Source organism: Gallus gallus, chromosome 1 (genome assembly GCF_016699485.2).
Source record: "Gallus gallus isolate bGalGal1 chromosome 1, bGalGal1.mat.broiler.GRCg7b, whole genome shotgun sequence".
Lineage (NCBI taxonomy): Eukaryota > Metazoa > Chordata > Aves > Galliformes > Phasianidae > Gallus > Gallus gallus.
The window spans coordinates 53,577,075-53,599,150 of record NC_052532.1 but is presented as its reverse complement, the minus strand read 5'-3'; the positions used below and the strand labels follow the sequence as shown (position 1 = coordinate 53,599,150).

Here is a 22,076-nt window from a genome sequence, read left to right as displayed (position 1 = left end):
TGAGGGACGTGGGCAGTGGGCATGGTGGGGGTGGGCTGGTGGTTGGACTTAGAGGTCTCTTCCAACCTTAATGATTCTATGAAATGATTTTCAGAGGGGCCAGCCAAAAGATGCTTGATGCTGAGGAAACTGAAAATTCAGCTCTTCTTTGCTGTCTCAAAGTGAGCGCTCAGGCATTTAAATTTTGGAAATGTGAGGTCCAGGCCATTGCATAATAAAACGGATGCGCAATTACACTGTTTATCCTATCTGCTCACAGACATATTGAACCCCAACCAGCTTTGAAATGAAATCCTCCTCCATAGCACGTCCACCTTTGCAGGTTGTGTTTGACAACAGGACAGGTTTGTGCCTTCAGTGGGTGCTTCCTCGCCCTCCTCCCAGGCCACGTCCACGTGCAGCACTGTCTCCAGCGCTGCTGCTCACACGTTTGTTTTCCAACATGTAACCAATGGCCCTTTCACCACTGCTTTATGCGACAGCTACCCTGCACACTCTGGGCCATGTAAACAAAACCCTTTTGCGTCTTGCTGATACGGGTGTTCTGAAATCCCTCCCAAATAGTTTTGCCAGTGACTGCTGCAAAGATTTTACAGCAGTAAGAATGTGTATATTGGGCTTTCTTCCAGAGGCACTGAGAGGGACACTTTTATGTGCTGGTGGATTATTTTACCAACTGAATAAATGTCATCTCTTTTTCAAACAAGCAACTCGGAGTCTGGCAAAAGATTTATAAATGAGCTCTGCATGTCCTGAGCGGGAGCTGAGCGTGTTTGTTATGCGGAGCTGCACAGCTAAGTGGCAGACTCCAACTGCCCAGTGCTGAGCACCTTCCTCTCCCCCTTGGAGGAACTGGATTCTTAAGGCAGCAGCTGAGATCAAGGGGAATATGTGAATACCCAAACCCAAGGGGAAAAGAAGCATTTACAAAATCTCAGGTGGTTTTGGGCCACACCACTGTAAATTTGAATCCTTGACTTTTATCCCCCCTCCCCTGTTTTTCAGGAGGATGATCAGGCTGTACCTGTTCTGTACGAGGTGGTGGCTTATTGCAGTCTCAAGCCTTGTTTAGATGTAAAGCTTTTCCACTTGCTAGCATGTTGCTGGAGTATTTTTCCTTTGAAAAATGTGAATGTACCAGGAAGATGTCCTCAAGGGATACATCACGTGGCTTCATATTTAGTGTACAAGGAAGGAAGGTATTGTGTTAAAATGAAGTTTCTGTGTCTAATTAGGAGATAATCTAGGTGCTGTTCTCTGCCACTCATAGAATAGAACCATAGGATCATAGAATCATTAAGGTAGGAACAGACCACTAAGTCCAACCATCAACCCATCGCCACCATGCCCACTAACTGTATCCCTCTGTGTCACATCCACACAGTTCTTGAACACCTCCAGGGAAAACCTCCATTCCAGACAAGTCTGCCAGACACTGAAATGCCCTGAGCAGCACTACTGTTGAGGTACCATAGGGATGGTGGCCCTGTGGGGTCCATCTCCTCCATGTTCGTCTGGATGCCCCCGTCAGCAGCACAGCGCAGGGGACAACAGCATCCTGCGGCCATGGGGGCTGTGGAACCAGCTTCTCCAGTAGCCTCTATAGAAAAAAAATCTCTGTATAAGCCTATTCCCCTCCTTTTTGTCTGTATGACTTTGGAAAAGGTAGGGTAGCACCTACAGTCCCTTCAGTTCTGTCTCTGTAGATGGAAGATGGGCGCAGGCTGGTCCACAGGGCACACAGCCTTGTGCGCACTCGTGAGTGAGGCATTCCTGTTGCATGTCTTCATTATAAAAATGTACAGGTTGTGGCATTGTAGGAAAGAAAGGTTGAACATTAAGGAACATTTCTTCTCAGGAATAGCGGTACTGCAGTGGCACAGGCTGCCCAGGGAGGTGGTGGAGTCACCATCCCTGGTGGTGTTCAGGAACCGCATGGATGTGGCACTGAGGACATGGCCAGTGGGCACGGTGGGGGTGGGCTGGTGGCGGACCAGGTGATCTTAGTAGTCTTTTCCAACCTCAGTGATTCTGTGATTCTATGAAATCAGCGTGTTTCAGTCTGAGTGTGCTGAGCGAGTTTTGCTGTTGTGGGCAGCTCTTCTGATGATTTAGTCAGTAGCGCTGGGTGATGAGCAGGGCGTCAAGAGGGAGCTGGAAGCAGGCAGTTCTTCGACCACAAAGCGCTAACTGCCTTCGGGCTGGCTTTTAGTGCAGAGTGGAATTAAACTAGTTCCTTCTGGAGCTTTCCTAGAAGAACCTTAAGTTAGCTCTCAGGTTTGCCTGGTAGCTGGAGTACAGGAGGTGTCGGTCTGAGCTTGTGCGGAGGTTAGGTCAGGAGGTTTCCTCCCCACTGTCAGCAAAAAGGACAGCACGTTTGCTCCCAGACAGGTTTTAATTTTTAAAGCTGATAAGTGCCTCACTTGGACAGAGTGTTAAACATTTACACGATCCGGTAGGGTGCCTCCTTCATATCGAACTCAGATGTCTGATCTGCAAAAATAACCCCAAAAACGAACCGAAAACAATTTTCCTCATACGCAGAAAGCTCAGCCAAAAACACTTTCTTCCTTCTGTGATCAAAGCAGGAAATATGTCGTTTGGTTTGTGCAGTGGCGTTAGGTTTTCTTCCTCCCTGCGACATAGCTTTAGTCAGTTGTCAGCCAAGAGATGCGGTTGGATTTTTCATCCCCATGTGGATTTGTGAGAACACATACTAAGAGACCAGATCAACGCTGTCATAGTGCCTGCATTGATCTAGCACAGTGTTTATGTGGACTCCAGCCTTCTCCAGCATCCAGAGGCTACAATGGATTACTTGACACATAGTCATGATAGTACTTAACTGTTGCACTGCATTTGCAAGGCATTTTATAGAGCAAGCCAATATAATTACTGCCATTTTGCAGCTGGAAAACAGAAGTGAGGAGACTCAGAGTGCTCTGCCCACCTCCACGAGCCCCATGGCAGCCACGGGGCTGGGAAGAGGATCCCGCTGCCCACAGGCCCAACGCAGGCCCTGGCAGATGCTGCTTGCCATGGGATAGGGCTGTGAGGAGTCCTGTGACTCCAGGGTGCCCCCAGGGATGCATGGCACTGCTGCAGCTCCAGGCCCACACCATGGGGAGCACTCTGTCTCCAAACCCAGTCGCTTGGCCAAGAGCCACATAGCAGTGTGCACAAAAGGGAAGCGCCTACGCCATCCCTCCCTTGGCTGCCTTCCATTTTGGGAAATCCCATCGCCGAGACTTGCCTGGGGCTTCACAGGTGTCTTGTCTCCATAAACCCGTGTGTGTATAGGACTGGGTGGGCTCCTGGAGTCCGTCTCAGCCCTGCCTTCCATGCTGGAGGTACTGACATTGGCCCCTTTGCACCTGGCACCAGCGTATGCCCCGCACGAGGCACAGCAAGGAATCCAGCAGGAAAGCTTGTTGGGAAAGTTGTTTTGGCAGGTTTTAAAGTGAAATACAGGGCAGTGGAGAGCTTGTGAGGTGAAGTAACCACCGCTTCTGGCCCTCCTGTGTTCGCAGAGCCTTTAGGCAGCTGCAAATGCAAGAAATACTTGCAATTACAAAAATTGGAAGAGGCAGGTTTGTAGCTCATATTTCTTACAGTACATGAAATTCCAGTAGGTTACCGGCTGGGCCAGGTGTATAAAGCGTAATCCCTGTGCAGACCGTAAATATTTTGTCTGCTGCCAGCAATGGGAGGGGAAGAGGGGGAGGTGATTTCATGATGACTGGGGCTGTGATTTCCCACAAATATTTGATGCTTTGCTCACACCTTTGCTGAATGTGAAGCCAGGGGTTAGCAAGGAGGAGAGCCACTAAGGTGATCAGAGGGCTGGAGTGCATCTCCTATGAAGAAAGGTTGAGGGAACTGGGCTTGTTTAGCTTGGAGAAGAGAAGGCTCCAGGGAGACCTCATTGTGGCATTCCAGTACTTGAAGGGAGCATGTAAACAGGAGGGAGAATGACTGTTTATGAGGGTGGATAGTGATAGGACAAGGGGAAATGGTTTTCAACTGAGGCAGAGGAAGTTTAGGTTGGATATTAGGAGGAAGTTTTTCACACAGAGGGTGGTGATGCACTGGAACAGGTTGCCCAAGGAAGCTGTGGATGCCCCATCCCTGGAGGCATTCAAGGCCAGACTGGATGTGGCTCTGGGCAGCCTGGTCTGGTGGTTGGCGACCCTGCACATATAGCAAGGGGTTGAAACTCGATGATCACTGTGGTCCTTTTCAACCCAGGCCATTCTTTGATTCTGTGACTCTATGATTCTGTGAATGACTGTATGACTCCTGAAAGCACACTGGCTCTGTTTGGAAACTGCAATGGGTTCATGTTAGATGTCTGCTCCTCCGTGGAGCTCCCACATGGCCATCCCATGGCACGTCAGGGCCCATGGTGCAATGAGACACAACCTCTGGTGGAGCTGGGCAATGTCAGCTCTTGTAGCATGGCGCTCCGTACCGCTAACCTTAAAAAAAAAATAAAAACAAAATCCAATGAAAACTCTTAAGTCTTCAAAAACAAAAGGACGTTTCTGTAATAGATTGTCATATTTACCATTTGAATATCCATGTATTTTTAACACCCCCTCGTCCATCCCATGTGTCTGGGCATGGTTTGTTGTTGACCCCAGTGGTGTGCGGCAGGGATGTGAGTCCTCTGCAAGGAAGAGCGCTGACAGCAATATGAGCTTTGCAGGGGACAGTTCTTGTTCATTTTGAGGCTTTTGTTGTTGTTGGCTGATTTATTTGCAGTCATTTCAGCAATGCTTTTGGTTGCTCAAGGAACGAACAGAATGCTGTAATGTTAAAAAAAAAGGAAAAGAAAAAGATGTAATCAGGTTTTTAAGTAAACTGCGAGGAAAACATGCAAAGTGTTAGGGACAAAGAAAATGGAATAGCACAATATTGCTCAGTTCCATAAACCTTATCTTATGCCAAACATGCCTGGTTTTTGTTTTCTTTATTTAAGGGATGAGTTGTTGGAGCAAAAAAACCCTCTTCGTATTAAAATGATTTCTTTGTGTGCTTCTCCTGCAGTTTGCCTACAAGACAGTGCGTTCCCCTTAGTACCAGGGCATGGCATCTGCCTCTCATCTCAACGGCTCTGTGCAGCTGGGGGCTCCGGAGGCCCTCCAGAACAAGACGGAGCCCCTGCCCACGAGGTAACCTCCTGGGGGCTGCTTTCCCCCTCTCTGTCAGTCCTGAACTGCCACATATTAAGAAGTGGTGATGGATAGATGGGGAGAAATGAGCACTTAAAATGCAGAGTGAGTTAAACTGCTTATTTCTGTCCTCTCTACCGAAGGACTCAACGCAGCAGTCACTGCTGATCTCCAGCATGTGTGTTGCTTCGTGTTTCATCTATAAATTGTTTTCTCGCTTACCCGTGCTTTTGTCCCTGTTGGAGTCTTGGTGTGTCTGGGTGGGAATGGAAATTCCCAGTGGCAGAGCACTGCCGTTCCCTGTCTCCGTGCTCAGGGAAGCCTGCTATTCCTGTTTCCTTTAGTTCTGATCAAAACGTAGCATGTCTGTATGAACTGACGGCACACAAAGCATGCAAACGCTGTAACGCTGTATGGGAGGGGTGTAGAGAGTCGTGAGAAGCACCCGGAGCCACTGGCTGGAGGAGAGCTCCGTGCATCCTGCTTGGCTCTGTTTGCTTTCAGTGCTGCCTAAGAGGAGGTGATGTTGGTCCAGGCCACTAACAAAGGTTGGGAGCATCCTTTCACTCTCTACATTTGCAGCAAAGAAAAGCTTAGGCCACATGCTGGGAGGGCTGTTCCTGGAAGCGGTGGACTCTGAAACAGACCATGCAGGGAAGCTGTAGGTTCTTCATCACGCATGGGGTCAGCAGGAGGGGAGACTGCAATCTGTCAGGATGGCTGTAGAGATCGTGGCTGAGCCTCACTGAGAACCAAGTGCTTGAACCAAGGGGCTGCCTTGTGGGCCTTTACTCCATCCCCAGCACCGTCTCTGCTCTCACAGCCGCCAGCTGCAGAGCCCTGAGGCACCGAGTGCCCACAGAGTGCTCTTTCCCCTGGCATCACCTCCCCACTTCTGGCAGACAGCTGTTGAGAAACCTTCTGAGCTGAAGCCCGCATGTGCATCATCGTGTTTAATAGTTACCAGTGGTCTTAGCCAGCAGGAATGCGTCGGCTCTCTCTGAATTCACTTCAGCTTTTGGTTTCCAACAAAACAAAACAACGAAGGAATGTGGCACACGGTGGCGGCACGGCGCGGCCTGCTCTGGGGCCTGCCCTGCTGCTCCCCCAGCTCCCACTGCAGCGCAGCCTGCAGGCAGCTCACTGGCTGGGGACGCCAAGAGAAAGCTCTGCGCCCCTCACTGCTCTCCCCTCGCCATCTCATTCCCGGTTCGCTTCCATTTGCCCTGAGCACCTTCCTAAACTGTGCTTCAATTTACTTCTTTTAGAGCTCACGCTGGCACTTATCATCCCCTGCGGGCACTTCATCAGCTCCCGCCTGAGCTCCTTGCTCTGTCTATGGATAACTGATGCCCCCGGCCCAAGCTAGCGGAAAATCACCACCCCCTACCCGGCCTTCAAGGAGCCATTCTCTGCGGTGGGTGTGTCTGGTAGGTAAATGCCCACACCCAGCCCGTGGGGAGCGGCTGAGGTCTCCTGGTTGGCTCAGCGCAGAGCAGAGGCGCTGAGGGGAGGCCTGATGGCGGCTGCGGCTCCTCACAGGGAGCGGAGGGGCAGCGCTGAGCTCTGCTCTGTGTGACAGCGACGGGGCCCGAGGGAACGGCATGGAGCTGTGTCAGGGGAGGGGCGGCTGGGGGTGAGGGACAGGGTCTGCTCCAGAGGGCGGTGGGCATGGAACAGAATGCCCAGGGCTGTGGGCACGGCCCCGAGTGCCGGAGTTCAAGAATCTTTGGACACCGCGCTCAGACATAGGGTCTGATTTTTGGGTGGTGCTGTGAGGAGCCAGGAGTTGGACTCCCGGCTGAGCGCGAGGGCACAGCGCTGTGCAGAAGCGCAGGGGCGCACTCGGAGCAGCTCGAGGCCGCGCGGAGTGCGCTGCGGAGCTGCGGACAGCAGAGGGCTCTGCTGCGGGGCGCTCGCGGTGCCGGCCCGGAGGTGCCGCTGCTCTGCTCGCAGGGCTCTGCTCACGGCGGGGTCTCCCGGCCGTGCCACTGCCGTCCCCTCCCGTGCCGTCCTGCAGCGGGGTCACGCTGCGGCAGCAGCGCCCGGGCAGCTCGACCGGCTCGGCTGTGCGCGCGTTAGCGCGTTAACAGCACAACCTGCAAACAAGCGGAGCGGAGCGCAGCGGGGCTCCCCGCCTCGTCCCAGAGCAGCGCTGCCGGCTGCCGCGCCTCCGTCCCGCGGGCAGCGCCCGATCCCCGCACCGCGCTGCGGCTCCGCACCCCGCGGAGGCGAGGGGTAGAGCCGAGGGGCGGGGCCCGGCGGCCGGAGGCGCCGCCCCATTGGCCGCGGGGCGCGGTGCTTTGCATGCCCCCGCCCTCCGCGCCGTCCCATTGGCCGAGGGCCGGCGGCGCTTTGCATGTCCCCGCCCGCCCCCCCCCCTCCCGCGCCGCCCGGCGCTGCGCTGCGGTGCGGGTCGGGCCGGCGGCGCAGTGCAGGAGCCGGGCCGTCAGCGGTGTGCGGGCAGCACCGGCAGCGGCAGCAGCAACAGCAACAGCGGCAGCAACAACAGCAACGAGAGCGGCAGCACTCCGCGGGCTGGCGGCGCTGGGAGCACGGCAGCGGGCTGCCCCACAGGGCTCGGCGCTCCGCCTCGTCCCCGCCGGCCGCCGCACCCCGCCCGGGTCCCGCGGGTGCAGCATGAAGCGCGGCGATGATGGCACGGCGGGGTAAGACGGCGGCGCGGACGCTGGAAGACCTGACGCTGGACTCCGGCTATGGTGGCGCGGCGGACTCGGTGCGCTCCTCCAACTTGTCGCTGTGCTGCTCGGATTCGCACCCCGCGTACCCCTATGGAGGAAGCTGCCGGCCGCACCTAACTGACTCCATGCACAGTCGCCACAACAGCTTCGACACCGTCAACACCGTCCTAGCGGAAGACTCCGAGGTGCTGGACTGCGCGGGGCAGCACTGCTCCCGGCTCCTGCCCGACCTTGAGGAGGTCCCCTGGAGCCTGGAGGAGGTGGAGGCGCTGCTGCAGCCGCCGCAGCCGCGCCGGGATCCGCGGGCGCCGGGCGGCGGCGGCGGCGGCGGCGCGGCGGGGCGGGATGCGGCGGCGCGGCTGTCCACGCTGGTGAGCCGCGCGTTGGTGCGCATCGCCCGCGAGGCTCAGCGCCTCAGCCTGCGCTTCGCCAAGTGCACCAAGCACGAGGTGCGCAGCGCCATGGAGATCGTGCTGGGCTGGACGCTGGCCGCCCGCTGCACGGCGGCCGCCCTCGGAGCCCTCTCGCTCTACAACATGAGCGGCAGCGGAGGGGACCGCTTCAGCCGCGGCAAGTCGGCGCGCTGCGGGCTGGCCTTCTCCGTCGGCAAGTTCTACCGCTGGATGGTGGACAGCCGCGTGGCCCTGCGCATCCACGAGCACGCCGCCATCTACCTGACGGCCGGCACCGAGAGCCTCTTCCGCGACATCCACGCTCGGGTGCTGGCCGGGGCCGGGCCCTCCGCACCGCCGCCGCCGCCGCCGCCGCCGCCCGGCCGTACCACCCCCGCCGCGGCCGCCGGCCCGGCCGAGAGGGAGAAGGAGGGCGCCGAGGGGCCGCGCTTCACGCTGGAGGCTCTGGAGCAGACGGTCAACAACGACCCCGAGCTGTGGGGGCTGCTGCAGCCCTACCAGCACCTCATCTGCGGGAAGAACGCCAGCGGTGAGTGAGTGAGTGAATGAGAGAGAGAGAGAGAGAGCGGGCGGCCACCTGCTGCGCCGGGTGCCGCCGGGGAGCGGGGCCGGGAGGGGCCGTCGCCGCGTCCCCCCTTTCTGCGTCCCGCCGTCGGCCGCGAGTCCGTGCCGGGCGGCGTCGGGAGCTCGGAGTTCTCCGCAGGAAACGGCGGCAGCGGAGCGGTCGGAGCGAGCGAAGTTCGCTCCCCCGGCAGGCAGCGGTTTGGCCGGGCGCTGCGCGCTGGCACGGGGGCTTTCTGCTCGCATCTCCGGAGTGCCGCTGCTCGTTTGCCCGGAGCTCGACGCGGCGGCGCGCCGACTTCGCGGGGGTTTCCGTGTTTTTACTTTAGCTTTGCTCTCGAGCGAGAAGGCGGGGGGTGGGCGACGCCTCGGAGTGCCGTTCGGTAAAGCGGGACCCCGAAGTTGACGCTCCTCCCGCTGCTCGGTGAGGGGGGATTGCGGAGGCAGCCCTCAGCCGGCTCGGGAGCCGCGGTCGGAGCGGGTGTTGTTCTCCTACGTATCAGCGTGCACGGGCACATCGGCTCCCGTACAAAACAGCCGTCAAGCCGAGATGCAAATGTCAGTGCAAAAGAAACCGGGAAAACGGGGTGAACTGGAAGCGCAGAGCAGGTTAACCCTGCCTGGGTGCCAGCGGAGCGCGGCCGCACGGCCCGTAGCCATTGTCTTCCCTCCCCAGAGAGACCCAGGGGGAGGATGCTGAGTGCAAGCAGGAGGAGTGCAAGCAAAGGGGCGAATCCCTCCCGCCCCCCCCCCCCCCCCCCCCCCCCCTTCCTTCTAAATAGCGGTGTTCCCGCTGCGTTTCCCCCAGGGTGCCCTCCCCGGGGCCGTGCCCACAGTCCCATCGGGACGCTCTCGCCTCAGGATCCCCCGGTGCTTTGACGGCGCGGCCCCAGGCGGGCGGGCAGCCCTCCCCGAGCGCCCGTCGTCCTCCCGTCCCGGAGCTCTGCCTGCAGGTTGCAGGCGTTGCCACTGTGGCGTTGCAGCACCGGCTCCTATCGAGCCGCTTCCCATCGCGGAGCGGCTCCCGTTGAGCCGTTCATTTTGCTTTGCGGAGCAGTGACACCCCCTGTATCAGCCCGGGGGATTGACGTGAACTTCAGCCTGCCCTCATCCGTCTCCCTCGGGGGAAGTGATTCAGAGTTTTCGTCTCCATTTTGTTGCAGCTTTACCTGGCACAAATCTCAGCCCTGACTTGAGCAAATGGCATTTTTGGGAGGTGTTTGAGCCGGACCCCAGCAAGTTGTCCATTTTGTTTTGCCTCTCTCCTGGTGCCGTTACGTTTCCCACGCCGTATGACTGTAATGCTCTTTTAGCTCCTTGTAAGATGCAATTTGACGTTCTCTTACGTGTATTTGGAGTTACGGGTGCACATAAGATTGAGGCCTTCTTATTAAAAAAAGCCATTTTTTATTGCCGTTTACATTCTGTGGTGTACACTCCTAAGTATTCCCATGGCAGCTAAAGAAGACACAAGTCATTAAAAACATGGTGCTGCTCCTTCAGCAGAGAGAAAGGCATCTATCTGCTTATCGAGCTCTCGCCATTCTGAGGTCTGAGTGTTCAGTGGTTGCTTGTGAGCGTTTCCTTCCCAGGTACTTGGAAGGGGGGGGGGGGGGGGGGAAGTCCGATGGGAGAGATTATCCGACCTGCTCGGAACTCTTGGGAAAGCCGTGGTAGGTTGCTGGAAGAGCTGGAAGCCACGTCTCCATATGGTGGCATAACCACAAGTTGTTCATCCTTCCTCTGTGCTCAGTGCTTGAAAGACTGCAGTGGCACAGGCTGCCCAGGGAGGTGGGGGGGTCACCGTCCCTGGAGGTGCTCAAGAACCGTGTGGATGTGGCACTGAGGGATGTGGTTATGGGCATGGTGGGGATGGGCTGACGGTTGGACCAGATGGTCTTCAAGGTCTTCTCCAACCTTACTGATGACATGATTCTATGAAACAGCATGTAGCAGGCTTCTCCTTGCGTCTCTTCGGACTGTCCCAGGGGAAGAGGCAGATCGTGGTGCCCTGAAGGGTTGGTGAATTGGGTAGCGTGTGGGCGTGCAGACATTGGAATGGGTTGACTTGGTTCATCGGACATGGATGGGTGACAGTCACAGGTTGAGCCTTTTCCAAAGGTACCATGGCCAGTATTTTTGTTCAGTGGGCATAAAAGGAAAACGGGACAAAAGCAGACCCCCAGGCAATTGGGGTCTACTCACAGTTTTGGTGGGGAGAGGTGGTGCCGTCTCAGTAGGCAAGTATCAAACCACAAAAACATCACCGGGTTAAATTCAACACCTTGAATTCTGACGGGTCTGTGAAACGGGCAGCCCATGAAGATCACAGGATACAAGCATGAGAGGCACATGGTTGGAGCATGAAGTAGTCAGGGGCTGCTTGAATACAGGCTGTGAGTGTGGCTGTTGGGGCCCGTGGTCTGAGGATCTGAAAGGCGCAACCGTTCTTACAGGGTTTCCCTGTCAGCTGTGCTGAGCGCTTAGTGGTTACAGCTGAGGTTTTTTACCCTTGTGTCATACCCACTCATCTTGGAAGCTGCTGAATAAGATCAGTATTGCAAGATAACCCTCTCCTTCCCATAAATGATGGTCATGCGCCTTCAGATAAGGATGTTCTTTTGGTAAGTGCGTCAGCCCGCTGCGTTTGTCATGGGTGCATCTGTGGAGCTCCGGCAGCTGCCTTGGCACGAGCCATGCTCTCATGCAACGTGGTCATGGTTCTCATGCAGGGCTGGAGGCGCGTGGATGAAGGTGATGGCACTCATTAATGCGTTGCAGGCCAAGTCCCCATCTCCTTTACAAGCCTTTTGGCAAACTCTTCTGTGCAATGGGAGTGGGGATGGGAAAAGAGAATTAAGCAGTAGCGCCAGGAACAAGCTGCAGGCATCTCCGCTGAGTTATCCTAGCTACTGTATCAGGAGGAATAGACCTCAAAAGCACTCTGAGGTAGTATTTTCTTTTTCCTGCACAACCAGAATTTTAATGCCACGCTTGAATGAAAATTAAAAACGTTCCGCTTGGGATTTCATTGGCTCTCAGATGTTTCAGTTATGAGCGGAGTACACATTTACATCCCATAGCAATCACATGGAGCCTTATTTTCCCTGAAATAGTGGGAGCAAAATATTGTATACTCAATAAAAGGAGTAAAAAGTGGCACCTCTGTGGTTTAAGCTGCGTTATTATTTTTTCTCTATTGCTCCTGAACCCCCTGCTTTTACTCCCGATCTCAGAGCTGCTTTGAGCAGGGAGGGAGGTTTCCCCAGCTCTTGGATCCAGCACAGAGAACGGGAGTAAGCCCATGGGAAAGCTTGGAGAGGCAGTCCAACTGGCTGAAGTTACCTGCCCTGTATGACAAAGCTATTAGGCGAAGTCTAAATTCATAGAGTCATAGAATGGCTTGGGTTGGAAGGGACCTCAAAGACCATCTGCTCCACCACCCCACCGTGGGCAGGGGTTTAGCAAACAGACTGTTTCTGTCCAAGTCTTGGAGGGGGGGACGTGGGGGGGGGTCTCATTATTTGCTGCAAAGATGTCATTGAGCACGTCTTCCCACTTCAGCATCTGAAGGAGGCGCTCGGGTTGGGACTGGTGCAGAACAACCGTGTGCATCCGCCGGATGGGATGGGATGGGATGGGAGAGCTGGGGAAAGGGGAGCAGGGTTTTGTGGAGCAGGCAGCGCGTGTAGCCGGCCCTCATCTGTTTGTGTACAGCTCCTAAAAATAGTCATTTGGAACACAACCGTAGCGCTGCGGTTTCATCATATTCTTGATATTATTTAGAGAGAAAGTCAGAACAAGTCGGAAGAAACCAAGGATTAGGTCAGGCTTGGCTGATATGTGCCAGCTAACCTCAGCTTAACCTCAGCCTCTCCTCATCAGGGCGAACTAGCGGGGCTCCGAGCAAACGAGAGAGGCTGATAGATTAGCGTGGCTTAACCAAGTCAGTTAATGCTTTTAACTTCTGATGCACACGTGCGTGCGTGTGTGTGTAGGGACCGTTCCCTTCACTTCAGCTGGTTACTTCTTTCTGTTGTAACCGAACCATGTGAGACGCTATCATGGCTCTGGGGGTCACACAAAAATCCATCTACAGCTGATCTCGGGTGCTGACATCGGTGGCGGTGCAACACACGAGACGTGGCTTTACTGAACTGACGGCCTCCTGTGCGGCCCTCCACGGCCTCGGAAGGAGCGGGGCTGGGGCTGGAGGTGGAGGCCCGGCGGGGGGCTGCTGACTGACTGCCTGATGAAGGGCTGTTTCCCTCAGGACGTTTTTATTTGTGTAATTTGTTTCGGTAATGAGAGCAGCTTGGAAAAACGAAGAAACAAACCCACAACAGAAATGATTATACTAGAAACACCTTAGTGCTAAAGCATAAAGATGATGCATGGCGATGTGATTGTTCCCTTTGTCGTATGGGAAAGTACCTCGGCGGCAGGGAGTTTTAGGGCTGCAGCTATAGAGCTTCGCTTCTGATGTAAACTAGGCTTGGGGGTTGTGAGGCAGAACCGAGGCAGGGGAATAACGGTGTCCCCTGAGCAGCACAGTGGTTTCCTGACTTTCTGGCTGAGGGGCACCGCGCCTCCGCCTTTTCCCCCTCATCCTGGAAGGGGAAATGGATCTCTTTTCTGGAGAGCTTTCTGGCTTTCCCCATGCCTTACTCGCAGTGGTAGTGGGAAAGGGCAAAGCTGTGCTGCGCTAAGTCACAGAGGAAGAGAGCTTGTTCCCTAAACGTGGGCGCCGAGAATTAACTCCTCCGCTGGGAGGGATTTCCTCCAGCCTGTAGCAGAATAATGCGGGGCACCGGAGGTAGCTGGGGGGCTTCCTTCAGACGGCTCCCTGAGACCAGCAGCTTCCACACAAGTCAGCTGTTGCTGCTGTAGCAGAGGGCGAAGAGAACAGTGAGGAGGCGATGGAGGAGGACATGCCTGTCACCAGGATGTGCCGTCTTGCGGCAGCACTGCTACTGTCAGCAAGGCACCTGGGCAAGATTCTTCCGACGTTACCTCCCTCTGAAACTCCCATATGATCTCTGTGGCTTGCATCAGTGCTTGGCCACTTTCCCACTGCCCTCTCAGTTTCAGCCTCCTCTGCTCTCTCTCCGTCTCCCTGGTGGGACCATGCCACCGCCACATCCTTCCCTGGCACCAGCGCTGTGCACCGGTTTGTGAGTCAGCTTAACCTAGAGCTGCTTTGCCACAGGTGTGCAGTTGGGCAGTCTGAAAAGCGCAGACACTACAGAGGAATTTAGAATCATAGAATCATTTGAGATGGAAGGGGCCCCTAAAAGACCATCTGGTCTAACCCCCCTGCAATGAACAGGGACACCTACACCTAGATCAGGGTGCTCAGAGCCCCTCCAGCCAGACCTTGGATGTGATGTAGGTTGGGTCTCCAGGGATGGGCCACCCTCTTCATCTCTGGGCAGCCTTTGCCAGTGCCTCACTACCTTTATTGAAAAAATCTTCCTTAAATCCAGTCTAAATCTTCCATTTTGTAGTTTGAAAACCGTTTCTTCTCCTATCCCAACCGACCCTGCTAAAGAATCTGTCCTCTTCTTCCTTATAGCCTCCCTTCATGTGGCAGCTGAAGTCTCATGTGCAGCTCTCGATCTGTCCTTGCTTCCGGAGCTACCTACAACAAAGAGTTTCCAGCAGTGAGCTCAGCGTAGCCACGCTTCTCTGTCAATGCATAAGCTTCCTATTTTCCCAGTAGGTGATAAAGCAGTCCTTCTGCAGAAGGCTGTGAAGAAACAGAGTCTGGCGGTCAGTTGCTCATTTTGCTTCCCGTGAAGTGAAATCTCTCTTCTTTAAAAGCAGAAGAAACATGGCCACTGTTGAAGGGGAATGAATCAGTGGATATTAGGAAAAAATTCTCGGGAAGAGCGGTGCTGCAGTGGCACAGGCTGCACAGGGAGGTGGTGGAGTCACTGTCCCTGGAGGTGTTCCAGAGCCGTGTGGATGTGGCACTGAGGATGTGGTCAGTGGGCACGGTGGGGATGGGTCGATGGTTGGACCGGGTGATCTTAGCATTCTTTTCCAACCTTACTGCTTCTGTGATTCTATGACATGGTCTCCTTTCAGTAACAGGGATGAGGGTGTGTTTCTGGGAGTACTGCGAGACCTATGAACCACTGCTGGTGTTTATCCATTCAGTGGAACAGACGGGTTGTACTCACTTGTACTGATGCCTTGTGAGGGCTGCAGAGACTTGTCCTGATTAATTAATTTAATCCCTAATACTGAGCTGCTGCTTTTGAATTGTCACATCCTTTCCCGTAGTGGTTTGTGGGTGGTACAGAAGTTTCACAGCATGGCTTATGGTTGGTTTCTGCTGGAGCAGCTAGAGGGGCTTCCATCTTCCAATCTAGAAAAATGCAAAGAGAAGTTCTGTTGGGGCAAACATCCTCAGGTATAGCTCCTGATGGGTTCACATGGTCTTCCTCTTCTCTTGCCTGTGGCCAGAATTGAGCTTAAAGAAGATGTGACCCATCCCTTGTGGGGTAGGGGAAGTCTTTGACAGTTGATTTAGCGTTAAATGATGCTGGATTGGTAGTAAGGAGCAGTGAGAAAATGATACCACTTGTACAAACATCAGGCATTGGAACAGGTGATGGAACCCTGCAGAACTGACGGCGAGCAGGGCAGGAAGACGTTGTTGAGTTGGGTTCACGCTGTTCAATGGTTCCCTACTTATTCAGTATGCTGGGGCCAACTCCTGGTCCCAGTGGCTCTCTAGAAGACCTTGTGTAGATCTGCTTGGTGGTACGTGGCTATCTGTTGCTGGTGGGCCATGGGCTCGATCGGTGGGAATTTTGCTGATGTAACACTCCAGGACTGAGCTCATCCTACAGTTGTGCTTAAGGCAGTAATGAACATTTCCAGTAAAATGGGGGAGAAGGGTTGAAAGATCCCCAGATGTAGAAGCATGAGAGACAGAAGCTTTGTTCCCTGTGTGTTGTAAGGCAGCTGAAAGCGAAAGTGTGAGGAGGGTGTGAGCTGCGGCCGTGTGGGAGGCGGGATGCTTGCCAGCAGATAGGAGCCCACGCTGTGTTCAGCTAAGATGGAGGGACGGGCAGTACCTCTGGGTCAGCTCATGCACAGCCTCATCCCCTGCCCCTACGCTGCTGGGGCCACGCGTGTGAGCAGCACATTGGCTCCAGGCAGCTACGAAGGTCTCATGAGTGAGTGGATGAGCAGGAACGCCCGAGGAGATTACAGAAAGAGGCCTCTTCAAGGAGCGGATTTCTGTCCTCGAGAGCTGTGGGGTAGCACCTGGACCTGTGAGAATCTGAGGCTTTAAAATTAATGAAAACCACCCTGCCTTTAAATTGCAGTGCTGTGAAATACTGCTCCCAGGTGGAGTTGCAGCGGAGGTATGGAGAATGCATTTGCATTTTCAAGACAGTCAAATAATTGAAGGAAACTTTGCGTCCCGCAGTGTTTTCCAGTTTCGTTGGCCCCGTGGTAGTCTTGAATAAACACTGCTGGGCTGTAGTGCCTTTGCTAATATATTGTGCTTGGCTGCATGGGGAGTGTTGGGGCTGCAGAGCCCAGAGATGATGGGGAGCGAGCGAGGAGCAGAAGGAGGGGAAGGATGGACTTCCCTGCAGGGAGTTGAAGGGGACCCTGCCAGCCTCTCTCAATGGGTACCCACCTAAAGGAGGTCACAGGGAAGATTTCTGTAATACGGGAGCACGTGTGGCACTGAGGGACATGGTCAGTGGGCATGGTGCGGTGGGCTGGTGGTTGGACAAGGTGATCCTAGTGGTCTTTCCAACCTTAATGGTTCCATGATTCTATGCTGTAGCATGCCAGCATATCACAGAAATGAGTTCCACTGAATCATTAGAGTGAACGATGCTGGGTGAAGGCTTCGTACATGGATTATCTCACAGTGCGTTGTTGCAGTGTAGTGAACAAAGATGTTAGGGATAGAGTCAGGAGCCTCGGCTGCTTGATACTTACAAAGCAGCAGTTATAAAAGTCAGTTATCCTTGTGCTGCAGGTGTTTCACTTCTGTAGGTCATGTTTGGTGTGGAGCGATACAGGATGGAAGAAGATGCCCCAGATGAAGTCCCAGACCCAATCTTGTAGCACTCTCCTGGGCAAAGCTCCCATTGATGCCAGCTCCAGTGATTTGGTAACAAATCGAAGGAACTCTTGCGTCAAAGCTGTAGGCCCAGATTCAGTTCTGCTAAAAATAAGCTTTTTCAAAACTGAAGATCAGTATCAGTATCTGACTGTTGGTAGTTATTCTTAACTTGAAAGGAGAAATGTTTTTTTATCATTGTTTTACTGGTTCATTGTGCTCAGCTTGAAGGCTGCGAAGCGAGCTCCGCCAGGAGCAGCCTGCAGCCCGCCGTGCTCACTGGCTATAGCCTATTTCTGCTGGCCCACATAGGAAACGTCCTAAAAATAGTTCCAGCAGCATATGTTTTCAAAACTAAATTAGATTTTAAAAATAAGAGCTTCAGTTTAATTATCTGGCAGGCTCTCAGTGAGGAGAAGGGTTTTCAAAATACCCCGTGCCCTTAACATGGAAAAAAGGGATCTAAACAACTTGGCTCTGAGTAGCTGGGACATGCTGTTGCTTTGCTGTTGAGCTTTTCCTATTAACCACTTCTTTTTTACACCTGCGTGTTCACCAAAATAATTGCCCTGTGCATCAGATAGCTCTGAGCAGTGCAAAGTCTTGCAGGCTTTGTGAATGAGTTAAAAGAAGCAGGAGTCATTTCAGAACATTTTGCAGGTTTACATTTGGGGATGAGATAAACACCCATCTCATGCAAAGGACAGTGAACTTCTGCAGCCATCAGCTGGGAGCCGGCGTAGATAAGGAGGTGGTGCTGCCTGCCTGGCATACATCGGCAGTGAGCTGTGGGGGCCAAATGATTCCAACGCAAGATTAAATTCAACAAGAGAAAATACCCTCACTAAAGCGTGCCCTCCTTAAGCATACAGGCAGTCGAGTTGATTTTCAGGAAGGATGTAGGCTGTCACCTCTTCTTAGCTCATTGATTCTGTGTGTGCATGGGATAATTGGTGGGTTCTGCTAGGAGAGCTGTGGCGATGGGTAGGTCGATGTCTGCCAGCCCTGCCCCTCTCTGCCGAGCGGAGACGTCACAGGAAAGACATGCCTGGGATGGAACCACCGGTGGCTGGGCATGTGGTCCTGGAAGGACGTTATCAGATGGGTGTGTGCTGTCCTACAAAGGCACCTTTAATTACAGATTGTGCCTGTGTGATACAGGAGCTGGTGAGTCATGAAGTGTTTTCGAAGGTTTTGGCTGGCCCTGAACGCTCAGGCGCTGGCCATTATCGCAGGTAACCTGGGGAAGTGGAGCCATGGTGAGCTTTTCTTTGGGAGGGGCCCTGCTGCCATTACCCACACCACTGTCACCTTGAGACTAGATGGCACCAATTTGCCCGACCTAGGGCTATACACTGAGACTCCTTGGAGTTTCATTGGAGTGCTGCTGCCTGCTTAATAGTTGCTTCTCATGCAAACAGCGCAGCAACACCCAAACTGAAAATCTGGCTGTAGATCTGGCTGCTGTAACATGGGAAGGAGCTGCAGGAGCACCTTGTGCAACGTGTGTTGCAGCTCCCAGCAGTGGTGATGAGACATCCCTTGGCTGGAATGATAAGGTGTTGATGGCATGTTGGAGTCTCTAGGATTGGGATTTATGCCTTTTTTTGGTCTGACAGGCTCTGAGGTGGATGGAAATAGCATGATCAGCAGGACTAGGGAGGTCATCATCCCTCTGTACTTGGCACTGGTGAGGCCACACCTCAATTACTGTGTTCAGTTTTGGGCCTTTCACTACAAGAAAGACATCGAGGCCCTGGAGCATGTCCAGAGAATGGCAGTGGAGCTGTGAGAGCTCTCCTCCCAGGTATCTAGTGATAGGATGGGAGGTAATGGCCTGAAGTTGCGCCAGGGGAGGTTCAGGCTGGGCATCAGGAAACATTTCTTCACAGGAAGAGTGGTGCTGCACTGACACAGGCTGCTCAGGGAGGTGGTGGAGTCACTGTCCTTGGAGGTGTGTCTAAGAACCGTGTGGACTGAGGGACGTGGTCAGTGGGCATGGTAGGGGTGGGTTGGCGGTTGGACTGGGTGATCTTAGGGTCTCTTCCAACCATAATGATTTTGTGATTCAATGGAAACACACATTTTTGAGGTAAAAACAGCACTGAGGAGAAAAAGAGTTGAGAAAATGAGGAATTAGTAGTTATTCTGGTGTTGATCATGGCTCGAGGACAAGTCGTGTGGATGGGTTCTGATGTTCCCAGCAAAGGTTTGCAACACTGCTGGTGCTGCACTGATATGCTCTGAAATAGTTGTAGATATGGAAGTACACAGATATTGGCTCTGGCATGAGGAAAAATGGGAACAATTCAGCACCTGCATAAAACATCCTCTGAGCCTGGAGTAATTAGTTCAGTTTCAGTAGCCTCATTTCCAGAAAGGAAAAGAATAGAGAAGCAGCAGAAAAGATAATGGAAGCCCGGGGGCCTGAAGGGAGTGTTTCGGTACTGTGATAGTCAACTGGAGTGGCATTATTTGGTGCAGAAAGAAGGCACCCAGGAGGAGCTGTGACTGAACCATGCAAAGAGTGAGTGGCAGAGCGGAAGCAGATCAACAGCTTAATATTTTGCAGAGAGGCAGAATGTGAGAAGATTAAATGAAACTGAGAGTAAATTTAAAATAACTATGAAGAGCCCTCTCCTTTCAGCAACATACTGGGGCTTTGAGAAACTGAGTACTGCAGGAAGGGACTAGGAAACAATTGACTGGGATTATGCAAGTGAGGGAGGATATTTCTAAAGATATTAATATTCGCTCATATTGCAGAGGAAGTACTATTTCATGTTTTAGCCCAGGCTTCACTTGGACAGCCTTCCCAGGCATTGCACAACACATGGCAGGCGTTCCTGGCCTTCCTCTGTGCTGTGTAACCATTCACTGCTGACTAGGCACTCTGCAAACAGACTCCCAGCTACGACTTCATTCATTTCAATAGTCCCATGAATGAGTAAGAGATGCGGAATTGGATGCTCTACCATTCTGGGCTTGTTACATCTGTCTGATAGCTTCTGTAGGCTTCTTCAGTTTGGACTGGTTTTCATGGGTGATCTCTGCGTTACAAGTATCTGTTGTCGACCCTCCAGATATACTTTTTTTTCCTCAACATCACAGAAGTATCTACGTATGCATCTTGCTAATCTACTGCATCCCAGCCTAATCTCTCTAGAATGTCTTTCTGAGAATAGTCTGTCCAAAAGATGTCGGAGAAGCAGAATTTAGAAATAGATGCAATGTTGAGTTACATCAAATAGAAACCCACGCATTTGTGTTTGATTGGGGACAGGTGTTTCACTTCTGCGCAGCTGTTTTTGTGTTGCTTCTGGAATTTTTGACATGCTGGCAAAAGAAACCCTCCCTAAATCTGGCACCAGCCCTGCAGCACAGTGAGCCTGGCGATCAGTGGGAGGCACGCGGAGTACCGCTTCATTACACCAGACTGTTGCATCAATAATGCAGCACTGTAATGTCTTAGAGGAAAAATAATGGGCTCTAATGGTGTAACTGGTGTGTTCACTGATGCTGTAGCACAATTAATTGTGGGTTTCTTGGAATTTAGTGCCGCAAACAGTTTACGTTAAAAGTGGATGCAGGGCGTTCGAGCTTAACCAATCTAACAAGGAGGCTCGTGCCTTTACCCTGTACCATTGGGACCATCTGCAGAAAAATAAAAGAATGGCTCATTAATTGAAAATGATGGGAGTGGACTTCTCTGTTCATTGGGTAGTGGCATGTTAGAGGTCGGCCGGTGCTCTGCTTTCTCAGGCCTCTGCTTTGTGCCTTCCTGCAGACTTCAATAGAACAAGAGGGAATGGCCTCGGTTGTGCCAGGGGAGGCTCAGGTTGGACATCAGGAAACATTTATTCTGAGAAAGAGCAGTGCTGCAGTGGCACAGGCTGCACAGGGAGGTGGTGCAGTCACTGTCCCTGGAGGTGTTCCAGAGCCATGTGGATGTGGCACTGAGGACATGGTCAGTGGGCATGGTGGGGGTGGGCTGGCGGTTGGACCAGGTGATCTTAGAGGTCTTTCCAACCTTAATGATTTTACAGTTCAAGTCTTTTCACCTTCTTCTTTTTTTTTTTTTTTAATTTTTTTTTTCCCTAGTGGGGCTGTGGGTGTTGTGAGAAGTCTTGGCAGGAAGATAACAGGCCTCCACCAGCACTGCTAGTTGGTGCCTGCCCAAGTGCTGTGCCCTCTGGGAAGTCAGAGAGCATCTCTTCCCTAGATCACAGTGGCCCTTTAGAGACAGTGGGTAAACTCTGCTTTGTTCTGTGAGTTCTTTGCTGTTGTGGCCAAAACCCAGGGGTGGGGGGTCAAAGAGAGCTCTCTGGATTTGGGTTACACTGATGAAAGTTTTTACCCATCTGTATGGGAACTGTTGAATCACGGCCTGAACCTCTGATTGACCACCTGAGGCGAGCGCTGAGTCAGCCACAGGGGCACAGGTGAACGCAATTTCACCTGAGTGACCGGAAGGGGTGGAGCCTGGCTGCACCCCCTCCTAGACCCCATTTAAGGGCTGACTCCCAAGGAGGGTGGATCTCTATCTGGAGATCACTCCTCTTGGAGCCCTTTGGTGAGCCCTGGACACTGGTAAGCTCTTTATTTCATTACTCCTTTGTAGTGCGATAATCTCTCTTGTCCGGTACCTGTATACATGTTTGCCATACACCCATCTTTGTGTTGCTTCTCTGTTCCTTGATGAAGCTTTGGCCCACCATCCACATCATGGTTTGTGGGAGAAAATGTCATAGTCTCTTCTGGATCTTTGGTTTTCATGCTCTTTGCAGAAACATGGTTATCTATGGCCATCTTTTGGGTCATCATGCTTGGCAAGAGTTGGGTGAAAGCCACCTGTGAGTGATATGGAAGGCTGCTGGGGGTGGTGGAGGGACTGGCAGGCACAAAGTACTGCAGAAATCTCATTTTCTTAAAAACTAGGTAAGCAATGCAGCTTCCCCTTTTTCAAGGTTTTTGAGAAACGGTCTTCATGTGCTCATTCATGTTTCTTGTAAACTCACTCAACAGTCATGCTCATGTCACGTACAGAAGATGGAGAATTATAGCTGCAGCTCAGGTTCCAAGCAGTGGTTGAAAGCACCCCTGAGGATCTTGATACCTTTGGCAGGCA

The 22,076-nt window shown here is 53.1% G+C and overlaps 1 protein-coding gene and 1 long non-coding RNA gene across 6 annotated transcripts in view; one reads left to right on the top strand and one right to left on the bottom strand.

The window, feature by feature from the left end:
- Window positions 1–4,170: 4,170 nt before the first annotated feature.
- LOC121108090 lies at window positions 4,171–6,257 on the bottom strand. The gene is made up of 3 exons (XR_005842393.2): window positions 5,397–6,257; window positions 4,568–4,808; window positions 4,171–4,478 (listed from the first exon to the last, which is right to left on the bottom strand). It is a non-coding gene; the product is annotated as an uncharacterized LOC121108090 (long non-coding RNA).
- Window positions 6,258–7,608: 1,351 nt separating this feature from the next.
- Window positions 7,609–22,076, top strand: part of BTBD11 (BTB domain containing 11) — a 181,239-nt gene continuing 166,771 nt past the window's right edge. For all 5 annotated transcript variants that reach the window (XM_025155608.3, XM_046908905.1, XM_015287907.4 and 2 more), the window contains exon 1: window positions 7,609–8,818. In XM_025155608.3, the coding sequence (XP_025011376.2) occupies window positions 7,828–8,818 (991 nt within the window). In that variant the 5' untranslated portion in view covers window positions 7,609–7,827. The remainder of the gene's footprint in view (window positions 8,819–22,076) is intronic.